General features: G+C 38.9%; 1 protein-coding gene across 7 annotated transcripts in view; it reads right to left on the bottom strand.

Moving 5' to 3' along the window:
• Window positions 1–621: 621 nt before the first annotated feature.
• The window catches only part of NRIP1 (nuclear receptor interacting protein 1), a 141,067-nt gene continuing 128,841 nt past the window's right edge, over window positions 622–12,847 (bottom strand). For all 7 annotated transcript variants that reach the window (XM_057412986.1, XM_057412988.1, XM_057412989.1 and 4 more), the window contains one exon: window positions 622–6,323. In XM_057412986.1, coding sequence (XP_057268969.1) covers window positions 2,470–5,958 — 3,489 coding nt within the window. In that variant the 5' untranslated portion in view covers window positions 5,959–6,323 and the 3' untranslated portion in view covers window positions 622–2,469. The remainder of the gene's footprint in view (window positions 6,324–12,847) is intronic.

Raw genomic sequence — 12,847 nt, 5'->3', positions numbered from 1 at the left:
CCCTTCAAATAAATTATAGCCCTGTATTTACTCTGGGGACCATCTATTATTCTATATTGTATATATTTCCTAGCTATATACATGTTGTTTCAAGAAAAATAATCAATTAAGACTTTAAGAGACATTTAATGGATGGAACAAATACCATCTTTTTAATATTTCTGCTGGGTTGACTCATATAAAAAGAATTCAGTTCACTGTCAATCCAAAATATACTTTATCTTGTTAATGATTATTCTGTGAGACATCTGAATTGTCACTGGGCCACTTATAAATGCAGTATTAAAGACAAAATTTTATTTTTATATTATACTTCAGACAATGACATTCAAAATGACGCTAGATTTGTGTGAAGGTTTTAAAATATAAATCTTCTTTGTACAGCCCATTAATATATTACGCTTCACCCAAATAACATAAAAAAATATCTTTAAATTGCTCTATTATTTCTTATATAAACCAGGGGGAATGTTTTATATTGGATACTGACAAATATTTGTGTTCCCTAAAAGAAGCTATCCCCTGGAGGGGCAAAACAGAATAGTGGTGCATTTTCCAACTGGCAGGCAGGAGAAATCCCTTTCAGTAGAGACTGCACTGGGAAGAGGAGAAACTGAGGGGACAACAGCTCACTGTCTCAACAAGCCAGCAGTTTGGGAAAAGGATCTCTGAAACCAAACTAGAAGGAAAAAGAGCAAAATGCCCCGTCACTCACCCCTGCTATGCAAACATGAGATGAACAGAAACAGCAGTTTTGTCATGTCATCAGCTCTCAATGGTAAGAACAGTCAAAATTAAAACAGAGTGTAGCTTTCATTATCTGTGCAAGCCAACTACTTAACTGCCTGCCGATAGCATGGGGGATTATCAGTGAAATTAGAAGCTACAGGGAACACTTTTTTTTTTCCAGGGGAGTAAAAAGTTCAGCAGAACTTATGGTTGCCAATAATGCATGTAATTTAGAGGAACTGGATTTTGTCCTCCTCCTCCCCCGTGAGAAATAAAGGCTGCAAATGGAGTTAACACTTGACAGCATTAACAGGAAAGCAGAGCTGCATGGCTCTTCCCTTGCCAGCAATTCTTTTAAGGCGTCTCAGCTCTGACCGCAATTTTCAGTTACTCCCATCTCTGTCTAATATTGCCAGATGTTACAAATCACAGCACAGGTGGGGATTGAGGAAAAGGGCAGAGGAGGATTTCTCAGACGTGTCCCACTATCCATTACAGAACATGACAAAACCACAATTTTATCCTCAGTGCAACCAGAAAAATTATTTGAAAACCAGGTTTTCTGCAGTGACGGGGTAGTGCATTAAACCATGCATCAGCTGTTCAGAGAGTAATAAATATTGGCAGAATATGGATTCTTTTCCCTGGTTGTAGGAAGAGGCCAACACATTTTTCATTAAAATCCTATTCCATCTTTGAGTGGAAGCCTGAAGTGCTGCTTTAGCACAGTTAGCAGGGCTCAGCAGGGGAAGCAGGATGGTGCTAAACAGACATTTCATTTCACAAACTTCCCACCATTTTCCTCACTAAATATTTGCAACTAAGCTTTCTTAACTGTACTACACCAAGAGGCATTTTGGCTTTCCCCTTTTAACCAGGAAACTGACAGGAATGTGTTGACAAAAGGACTCGTGCAGTACTTGCACGGCCTATGAAAATCTGCCTTTTGTATAAAAACCTAGAAAAGTCCCTTAATCGATTAACTAGTAACTCGTAACTATGGCTAAAGATTTGGAGGATGGCATTTATCAAGAGCAGGGCAAGGAAGAAAAATAGATTTTACACCACTATTCCATCAGGACCACAAACAAGATTTAAAAATAACAATAAAAATTTTGGGAGCACTAAAAAAAAAAGCATTTCAGTGCATTTCATTTATTAACACTGACACAGGTTTTCTAATATGATGAGCTAATACCTTGGACGGACTGCTCCTTTTCTTAAAAGTTATTCTTAAAATTTCACAAAACATATTAAACATTCAAAAAAAAAAAAAGAAAAAAAAAAGTACACTATCTCTATGTTCAGGCTTCCAAAAAGTAAGGATTATTTTACAGAGACGGAGGAAATGCAGCATTAACACCGCCTAGGCTGTATGCTTACACTTTATGTTATGCCAAAAACTTGCAGATCCAAATAAGACTCTGATCAAAAGGTACTCATAACTTAATCTGATACATACAGAAATGTCTTGTACAAATTACAACCTTTCTAGTTTCCTTGTGACAATCTACTGTAAAGCAAATCTTATCTACATGTATTTTAAATAACATCACCAGAAAAATAAAAAGTTTAAAGTTTATCAAATGAAAATATGTTTCAATTAGACCATGCTTTTCTAAAATCATGCTCAATTTATACAGTAGTCAAGTTCGTACTCATTTTTATTTTTTCTTTTTTTTTTTTTTTTAAACAAAGATTCAAAACCACTGATTGTAAACTCACTGAGGAGGCTGTAGTTTACTCTGGCTCTTTTTTGATTGTTCGCACTTTTTCCAGAAGTCCATGCACTTCTCCATTCACAGCATGCTGATGAGTGGTCTTACTCCCTATATGGCTGTTGTAAGGGCTTCTTAAGTTGGTAAAAGGAGTTTTAAGCTCTGCATCAGATATCAACTCCTCTTTGATGGTAACATGAGTTGAGCTATCAGTAAATGAAGGTCCATTCCAAATTTCTTTGTCATGTGCTTCTTGGCTACTAACAGAGTTGCCGCCTTTCTGTAACATATAGTACAATATTGGATTGGTTTTGGTCAGTCTTGGAGAGTCTTTTTCATAATCATTCTTGTCCATACCTGTGATTACCCATCTGATGGGCCCTTTTTCACTGGGCATGGGACACATGCTAAACTGGTCAGACTCGAGTCTAGATACTGTACTCCCCAGATGTTCAGGGAAGGGGGAACCGGCGGGACTTTTTACTGTTACAGGATACTGAAATGTTCTATGATCTACACAATTGTTCTGTTGCACAGGGCTTCCCATTAACGCATTTACTGATGAGATGCTGAATTCAGGTTTATTAATTGTTGCACTGCTTTTGTTTCCCTTTTTCTTGCCCTCAGCTAGTATGTGATTCCTATGTTGTGGCAGATCTCTCTCACAGTTTTCTGAGAGAAGCAGCTGTTTCAACACATTAAAGCCTTTACTATCTCTAGACCAACTCCTATTTTCACTTTCATTATTTGAACTGTGACTTACAGTGTACTTAAATTCAGCATCACTTCTGCTGAATTTCAGTTCTTGCTGGTTAAGCAAAGGCCCATACAGTGCCTCGGTAGGAGAAGCGTGATTGTTTGCAGCATCAGATGTATTACTTTTCATCTTTTTTAATGGGCTTTCCAAAGGCTCAGCATGAAGCTTCCTCTTCTTCGGTACTGTGCAAAGACTCTTTGATTCAAGGTGTGTCAACTCATTGTTTCGGTGACTTCTGTCTAGCTCATCTGCAGGGTAACTGTCTTGATTCTGCCTCAGCAACCTACTTAGTAGGCCGTTTTTGGAAAAAGAGAAATCTTGAGGTGAAATCGGCTCGGATTTCAACTCCTTGGATGCTGGAGAAGTAGCTGCATTTCTCTGCAGTGAATGTACAAATCCTTGAAATGCATTATCCTTGCCATCTCTTACTTGTTGTGCATTTGAATTATAAGGAATATTTGATTCTTCAGATGGTTCAGTTTTTATTTTCACTGTCAGTATTTGCTCGTTCAAAGCCTTATCTGTCTGTTCTTGAGAACTTTCATCTCTTAAAAGCATCCTCTCTTTCTTTTCACTTTTACCTTTACTGGGAGTTCCCAGAAGCAGCTGAAGGACAGTGCGCCTTTCAAGGAGATTTTCTATTTCTGAACCTGGAATTCCTTGTTCAGCAGGTACAGGCTGACAATTGAATATTTTGTTATTTTCTTCATGCGTACCCAATTTATTTGTAAGCAGAGGGCTGTTCAATCTATCAATCAAGCCAACAGGTTTATCTGTGTTTCCTGCTAGCAGGTGTTTGCTAGCTCTTTGTTCTTCACTTGACATGGAAGTCTGCATGCCACACTGAGCAAGGTTCTGCAACAGTTTGCTGGCACTGAATGCTGAAGAGTTCTGGGGACTATCATTCCTGCTCAGCTTCGCTCCTTGAATTTCTTTGCTTTTGGAAAGGTCTATCAAATGTTTAGATGCGGGATTCACCAGTCTCTCTGGCTGGATGCTGCAGGCATACGGCGGTGAGCTACGCTTGATGGCTAACGATTGGTGGGAGAGATTTATAGGAGAATCTGCCTTTGTAGAAGCCAGCAAAGGGGGAGTGCTTAACGGAGTCATTCGACTTGCACTGGGACTGTCAGTAATTGGAGTCCTTTTACCAGTCTGTACAGAGAATTTTGCCACATCAGCCGCACTGTGTGGTCCCTGAGGGTCAGCAATCTTGTCTACATTTTCCTCACTCTTATGTCCAAGTAACAGCTGAAGTAGTGTTACTTTCTGATGGGGATTCAGCTTAGAAGCTTTTGGAGTGTCTTTGTCTTCCTTGTTCTCTGGACAGGAAACTTTTGGATCCCAGTTATGAAGCAAGGACTGAGTCAGGTTATCCAGTGATGCAGGTGGACCTGCATCTGGTTTATCTGTCCTCTGTTTAAAAGATAGGTCTATAGGAAGACAGTTAGAATGGGAGCTCTCATCATCACTGCTGTCATCCTCTGTAAAACTAGGATTGTTGTCCGAATATTCATCAATAGTTGTTGGTGTGCTGCCATCTTCGAAATTGCTGGCTCTCTCACTCTGTTCATGCCCTTTCATGTGTTTGGTGGTATTCTGACTTTTCAGCAGATGCAAGAGCAAACTGTTGCTGGGAGAGGTTTTCAGGTTACTTCTTTCCAAAGTACTTTTGTATCCCCCAGTTTTGGAAGATGAATGCATGACTCCCACTGAACTCTGAAATGGTGCCATATTGCTTTTGCTAGATACTGGTTTGGTTGATGATCCTGTTTGACCATTGAGATGGCTTGTCATTCCTTTTGCTAAACCAAACTGGCCAATATCTTTCTGAGTGCTTTCCTGTAATCTGGCCATAGCTGCAAGTCTCTCACTTGCTATTTGATTTGCATTTTGTGCTTTTAAAGCATGTTCCCTGGAATACTGCTGCAAGTGAGCTTCACTCGAAAGGAGTAACGCTAGCTGGCTGCATGCTACACTGGGCTTCGGTGAAGCAGCAGGACTAGATCGTTTCTCTACCATGCTTGCAACAGCTTGCAATCTTGCAGCACATGACAGTGGCTCATTTATCACTTTAGGTCCGCTCTGCACCACATGAGGAGATTCGATAAACCTCTCTTTAGGCAGGTTCTTAGTTATATCAGGCAGGCTGCTGTCCAGCTTCTGATCTTTTGCTTTGCTCTTCTTCAGTAGAGTCTTCAGGTGACTGGATGCAACACCATAGCACCTTAAATCTTTCTCCACTTGTAAAGAATCATGGTTAAGGGAATACCCTTGCTCCTTAAGGCTCTGCCTAATCTGCTGTGACAGAGCAACACTCTGCAGCCTAGAGCTGAATGACTGAAGCAAAGAGGCAAGTAATGTGCTATCCTGTTTGCCTTTAGGCACATTTTCAACCATGCCAGCTAACAAAGCTTCATTTTTTCCATCTAAATCCACAATGGAATCAGACAACCGCCTTCTCTTTGCTGCATTCCAGTCTTCTGAAGACTGCAACAGTCTTGCTTTTTTGAGGTGCAGCATGCCAGATCCCTGATATGTATTTGTGTTAAGAACTGGACCATTACTTTGACAGCTGGGGAATATATTTCCAGAAATCTTAAAGTTTTGATCCTCTCCACTATGCCCAGTAGACTTTTTGTCAACTGAAGTACCTGAGCCTCCTGCTGCTTGATGCATTAGTAATCCCTCTAGGTAAGTTAGAACAACAGAATCCTGGTGCATCTCAGAGCCAAGCTCTTCTCCATGAGTCATGTTCAACAAAAGTTTCCAAAAGGGCTCTGGTTCTATTCACTTCAAAGACTAGTTCTGCTGCAGCTGAATCAAGACGCAGTTAAGAAATAACAGGTAGATGTCTACAGTGCTTTCTCACAGACTTTCAGAAACAGTACAAAACGTCATATCCCAAGCAGACTTCTTCTGGTGTATACTGTTTGATGAGTCAGGTTTCCAATCATATCAATCTGCTGTTACCTAGAATATTTACGGAAGTTGTCCAGGAGGAGCATCAAAATGTGGTTCCACAGTAATCAAGTTCCACTAAGTATTTGCCACCTTCTTTCTCCAGGAAGCCAGCTTGTTTTTCATCTTTTTCCATCTCCACCAAGCACATAAAATTTCTAAGTTAAAAAAAAAAAGAAAAAAAAACAGAAATAGAAGATTTAGGATAAGAGTTGTTTTTTTTTTTTAAAAATCTACAAAGCAAACAACAAAACACATTGTCTTAGACAGAGTTTAAGCATATATCGAGCAATAAATATCCACGTTCCAGAAGAAATGAAAAATTAAGTAATGGAAAAAGTCTACGGTAACTAGTTTAAAAAACTTGGTGAGAGAAAATTCTGAGAGAAAATTTTATACAAAAATTAAGTTTAATTATCAAAAGCACAGCTACTACAAGTATTCATCAAACTTATTTTTCCTACAGCTCAAAATATGGAATAATGTGAAAGGAAAATCTTAAATCACTCTATAATTTTTGACAAAAATTATGCTGGATTATACTTCACACTTGCATCAATATTTCTTCTTACTATGTAAGAATATCCTATTACACAGGATATGTAGACTATCACCCTAAAAGAGAATTAATGGGAAGAGGCTTGCCTAAAATTAACATTTAGGACAAATCTGTATTCAAATAACAGAACAGGCAGCATCATATATATGAATACATTTTCGTTTGGCACATAAATAATATTGCTGAAAGTAGAAACCAAATTGTCACTGCTTCCCAGAACTATCTAGTAATGCAAAATCTAGCATGATAGCACAGCAGGGAGGAAATCTGTTGTTTTTACAACTCCCAGCTACCACAAGTCATTAGAAGAATCATGTGACTGGAGTGGTGAAAAGAATGCTTATGTTCCTGTTATAACATAAATCCTGGTATTAAAATCCTCCCTTCACCAGAGGATTTTTAGCTTCACATTCTTTCTGTGTATTAAATATATAATGATAAATGAAAAAACAAAACAGGTCTTCCTTAAAGTCTTGTTATTTTCAATTGTAGTCAATACTTTTATTTCTCGGATGAGGCAGTATGATATAAAAAGCTGTTTTAAAAAACACAACAGTGGCATTTATGTTAGATACATCTCTTCAGTTTTAGTTATATTACTGGTCAATGGTAGCATGAATAGCTCAGTCACCACAGTTCAACATTGAGATCATTGCCCCACACATGCCTACTCCATCACTCATTCAGTTCTAAATTCACAAAGATTCAACATGATCAAAGCTAAGTGTCTTTCCACACTTATAACTCTACAATTAACTTTCACAGACTAAAAGTCCACTGAAAACTTGTATTTAGAAGTTTTAAAAGTATGCACACAGATGAAATCCTTGCCTCCTTAAAATGAATGAATATTTTACGATTGATTTCCAGAGGCCATTTTTAAATTTGAAAACTACAGGCAATTAGAAGTCTGAAAGTTGTGAAGACTCAGGAGAACATGTAAGTAGCCATAATGCCAACAGCCCATATAATCCCCTCTGCAAAGAATCCCTTACTAGATTTTAAGTAATTTAGAGACTTTAAAAACTGAGCTATATTAAAAACAAAAACCAAAACCAATCAACCAAACAGAAAAATCAAACCAAAATTCAAATCCACTTAAAACACAGCAACATGAAGTTGTAGTGTACATGTGTATACCCATTTATCTAAATTTCAAATGAAAAGATGGTACCTATTGCTGAGGTCTCAGTACTTCTCTCAGAAATACATGTCTACACTAAGCATCATTTACATAATTACCTGTAGAAGACACAATGTTGTTTCAAATATATAACTTGACACTTAAATGTGGATTTATCTAATTAAAAATTACTCTTCCTACAAAAATTTGTGCATCTCTGGGAGGGATTTTGCAGAGTTTCAACCCAAAACAGACAGAACAAATCCTTGTTACACCTTATTTGTGATGGAAAACCAAGTAGTAAATTTCAGGGTCTGAAGGCAATCTCATAACTAAGCACTTCCAGCCAGTTTTGAACCGAGTATGTGTTTCTTCCACTATTTGAAGAGTGGTCATGTGGAAACCAAAGCAGCTTTGGAAATTAATGTTTAGCTGAACACCAAGTCTGTATGTTTGAAAACATACAGACTGTAGCAAAGAATTTCCCTGGACCCACTGAAATGTTAATAGTATTTCTTGTTATTATTATTCTAGAAATTATCTGAACTGAGGAGGCAAAAATAGTGAAGAATAATTCAGAAGAGAAAGGAGAAGCCATACATCAATAGATCTCCTATTTCCCAGTAAAGGCTGAAGAAAACTTACTGCAATTAGCCTCTAACATCAGCCTCTAACACCTCTGAATCTCTACACCTAAAACCTGTATTTATTGTCAATATTGTAACAAACTAAATTGATAAAGATAACATACTTTCTTGACCACGTAACTACTATATATGCACTCTTCGCTGTTGCTTCAGCTCTCTTCTCCCAGACTTCTGCATCCTAACAAATAAATAAAGCACTTGTTTTGCAGAGGCTATTTTCAGAACCTCCAAGAGCATGCACTGACAATAGCTCATTAAGCCACGTTTACCTAGACAGAACTAAAGCAGCTGCAGAACTTGTAGCACAAATGCTGTAACCAGGGGAGACACTCCCCAAGTGGAGCATACCATGGGAAATCAGTCCTTGCAGCCTTTTGAAAAGTGCCTAAGGAGAAACTGTGTGTTGAATAGGGGAGATAAGAAAATATTAGAATGCACTGTGTATGTCCAGACTATTAATTCTACTTTTGCAGTTGTTGGGGGTTTTTCTTTGATTGCAAACTAGATATACTCAGTCACCACAAAGATGTTAAAAGAATGATGATACTAGTATCCTTTGCTTACCATAAAGTATTATTGCTGCAAAAGACAGAGATGTTTGAGAACACATGAACACATCTAACAGGTCAAACCACAACAACCTCTGAGGCAACGGCTTTTTACTCCTGAAAATGTTACTTTTTTTTTGGAGGATTCTTTTAATTAATGAACACCTCAAGTGTAAAACCTAATTGGAGACTCTGAACAAACAGCATCTCCCTAGTTACCCCAACAGATATTCAGCTCTGCTGCCATTTAAGATCAGTTCACAATTTAAACTAGTAAAATGACATCCACAAGACATTTTTCCAGTATCTCAGACTAAGATTTCTAGTTAAATACCTTTGCTAAATGGAACAGAGACACAGTAAATTAACAACATTAGACTAGCATTATTTGAGCAGGAGGGTTATACAGTCTAATGGAGATAACTCATAAAGCTTGTTATTGTCAGGGTGTCTTCTGTAGTTGAAATTCAGGACCTTATAAAAAAAACCTTATAGAAGCCATTAAGGTTTTTGTTTAGGAAATCAGCAATGGCTAGAAGATTGCCTACATGAAGACTTATTAAAAGAGAGGCTATCCAAACTCAGGAATGATTAATATAGTTTGAAATGTATATATATATATATATATATATATATATATATATACATATATACACACACACATATATATACACACACAAAGCTTAACTGCATTTCAGAGTTATTTAATGACTATCAAACTCCTCTAGTAATTTTATGTTCCATTTTTGAGATGAGACAAAATGTGAATTTGTAGAGCTAAAATCAAACTGGTCTGTGAAATTAAAATCTTTAGTTATTTAACAAATTCAGTGTTTAAATGATTAGAAACTACTGGAAGAGCCAGAAAAAGTCTCTTACTGACTGACTTCCCATTCACATATTCCCAAATGTAAAGGCTGCAGCCCACCACATCAACCAATGGCTCTGACAGTCATTTTAGTTATTACAGATTTGAGGAATGCAGTACAGTGATTACAGTGGCAGCTTGGGATCCAGGGGTCCAATTACTTGCTGTGCTGCAGACAGGCTGACTTTTGATTTTATTTTTCTATACTCTGTTTTCCCAGGTGGAATAATAGATGCAAACTTCAGAAACATAACTGAGGATAAATGCATTAAATGCTGTGTGTTGCTCAATAGCTTCAGTAAGTAAAACACAGGATTTTAAGTGGTTCTCCATCCTTACAGCCACCTGCAGTGAAATGCTGCAGAGCACAATCAAATTATGGTCTCCAAAAAATTTCCTAGATGCACTGAAAACTGCAACAGAATCTTGCAGCAAACTAAACATGAGTGGGGAAAATGAGATTACCTGTTCAGAATTATTTTGTTATTAAGCTCAATTTGCACTTTGATTTTAGCAAGCAGAAAGGATGTATTCAGGGTGGCGGTAGAAGCACTTCAGTTAACTCTTTCTGCTAAGGTTGTAACAGGCCTGATCCAACAACCCAGGGTACCCAATCCACAGAGCTGCACAAATGTGCAGGTACTTCAATGGCACTTAAGCATGTGTGTTAACAGAATCAAGTATTTAAGTGCTTTGCTAAATCCCCACTTTGTAGCAGAAATCTATTGAGATGAATGGGGCAGCTGAGACGTCTTCACAGTTTTGATTCGGGCTGTCAAGACATTTTGAAGGTTCCCTTTGCAAATGTAGTTTAAGAGACAACACCACCAAAACCACACACAAACCCACAACAAACAAACAAAACAAACAAAAACCAATAACCCAATGAAACCAAAAGTGATCTGATAGTGGATAGCAAAATTCACCAATAAAAGGGTGTATTCTTCCATGGCTGCACTCAGATGAACTTGGGAATCAAGAAACCTTTTTTACAATGAATTAATTGGGGAAAAAAAAAAAACCAACAAAAAACAACAAAACCCACCGAAAGACCCCAAGGATAAAAACCAAAAAATAAACCATCAGGCTCCTCTCCTACAATCATAGGATATCGCTTCGAGAAAGCAAAAGCAGGCTTCCTTCCCAGAAGCTTGGCATGTTATTCACCCCTTTGTTAGCCCTACTGACTGACTCCAAAAGACATTTTAAACATAGAAAGGATAGCCTACTGCTTTTAAATAGCTAGGTGAGGAGAGGCCACATATCGAATCATGTTGAAGCCAGCAGGAGCCCTGCTGATGCCAGATTACTGGAGGGAATTCTAAGGCCCCAACGCCACCACAAAGGCGGCATCCCCCATCATCCCAGGCAGGGATGCTCCCTCCAGGCTGGCACAGTCCTGATGCCTCTCGAGCAGCATTGCTCACTCTACAAAATACCTCCTTTGGATAAGGGCAGGGTTAGCAACAGCCACACCTTCCAGGCTAAATTCTGCACAAGTATACCAAACAGAAAAGCATTCTCCCTACTGTCTTGCTAAGCTGTGTACTGCCAAATACAGTCTTCATGTTCTTAAAAGATGTTTTAGACAACAGAATGGGGTGCTGTTTTTTTTCAGTATTAGGGGAAAAAACGGGGCCGAGTAGAAAGGCACAGACACAAACCAGCCCAATCAAAATCTGATGATTTTAGCAGCTTGAGTGGTAGAATTTTGAAAAATACTGCAGAAAACTGATTCCATAACACCTGACACAACAGCTCAAAGAGCTGCAAAATCTATTGTTTTATGAAAACAGACAAACCCAGAATAACCGAGAAATCCTGTTATATAAAATTGACAGGAATGCAGAACCAACAGCAGAGCAGACATAAAAAAGTTCTTCCTGGGAGAGTAAAATTTGACAGACCACTGGACTGAAATGTTAGTGAACCAACAGCTGAGCAGGGAAGAAAAAACCCCAACTGCGCTGGCAGTAGGCTATTTACATTGACATTGGCTTTTACGAGACTGTAAATGTAAATCCTAATTACTGTTGTTGTTAATCATGGCCCAAGAGGCACTTAAGGAAGGGGAGGCTGTTCCTACATATTCCTTCTGGGGTGTGGAAAGGGGGATTCAGACACCTCATTTCAGTAACCTTCTGCTCCTCAAATTTCATATGGGATTCTCTACAGTCCAGGAATCTGTGACTCACCCAGACCACACAATACCACCTCACAGGGACAAGGAGCTTTGGGAGGATATGTAATATGTATCGAGGGGGAACACAGTATTTCCACTGTCTGCTTAAGCAAGGTATGGAAATATCAGAGATTTTCATATATGCACAGAGAGCTTTTCAGGAAGGCAGCAAGGCACGTTTGTACCCACGCTAGGAGCAATGCAGAAGTCAGAATGCCTCAAACTCAGCGGCAAAGCATTTTCAAGGGAAAAGACCAAAGTCTGAGCAGTGCTGGATACGTCGCAGCTTTTACCCGATGTTGAGGAAGCATGTCACAAAGGAATGCCCATCTAGCTCTGTCCCCCCTGAGATGGGACAGCATGAGCATGAACTACAGCAAGAAAAGAGCGGTGGCACTCAGAAAAACAGCTATGTCTGCACTGCAGACTGGCACGTACAGGAAAGAGCCAAGACAGCTCAACCGTGAGTAAGCCCAGCCCGGCAGTAAGGGAACCCGTGGAGATTAGCCTGCCCCAAGAAGCAGGGTATTTCAACATAGCTCTGGTATGCCATGACTTGTCCAGTGATGGCACTCAACTCACATCAGGTACTTCTTGTGAAAACAGTGCACAGCTTACACAAGGCCACAGGCAGACATTTCTGCCTAAGTTACATGTGCCTCATGCTCGTGAAGCTTACTTCACCAGCCTACCAGGAAGGAAGGGAAAAATAAGAAAGTATTGGTGGATAAGGGAAGAGCAACTAGTATCATCTA

Source organism: Pezoporus wallicus, unplaced genomic scaffold, assembly GCF_028554395.1.
Source record: "Pezoporus wallicus isolate ANWC-B61680 ecotype Strahan unplaced genomic scaffold, APGP_CSIRO_Pwel_v1 contig_6484, whole genome shotgun sequence".
Taxonomy (NCBI): domain Eukaryota; kingdom Metazoa; phylum Chordata; class Aves; order Psittaciformes; family Psittacidae; genus Pezoporus; species Pezoporus wallicus.
The sequence above is the reverse complement of the archived record's forward strand: the minus strand, read 5'-3'. Positions and strand labels throughout refer to the sequence as shown.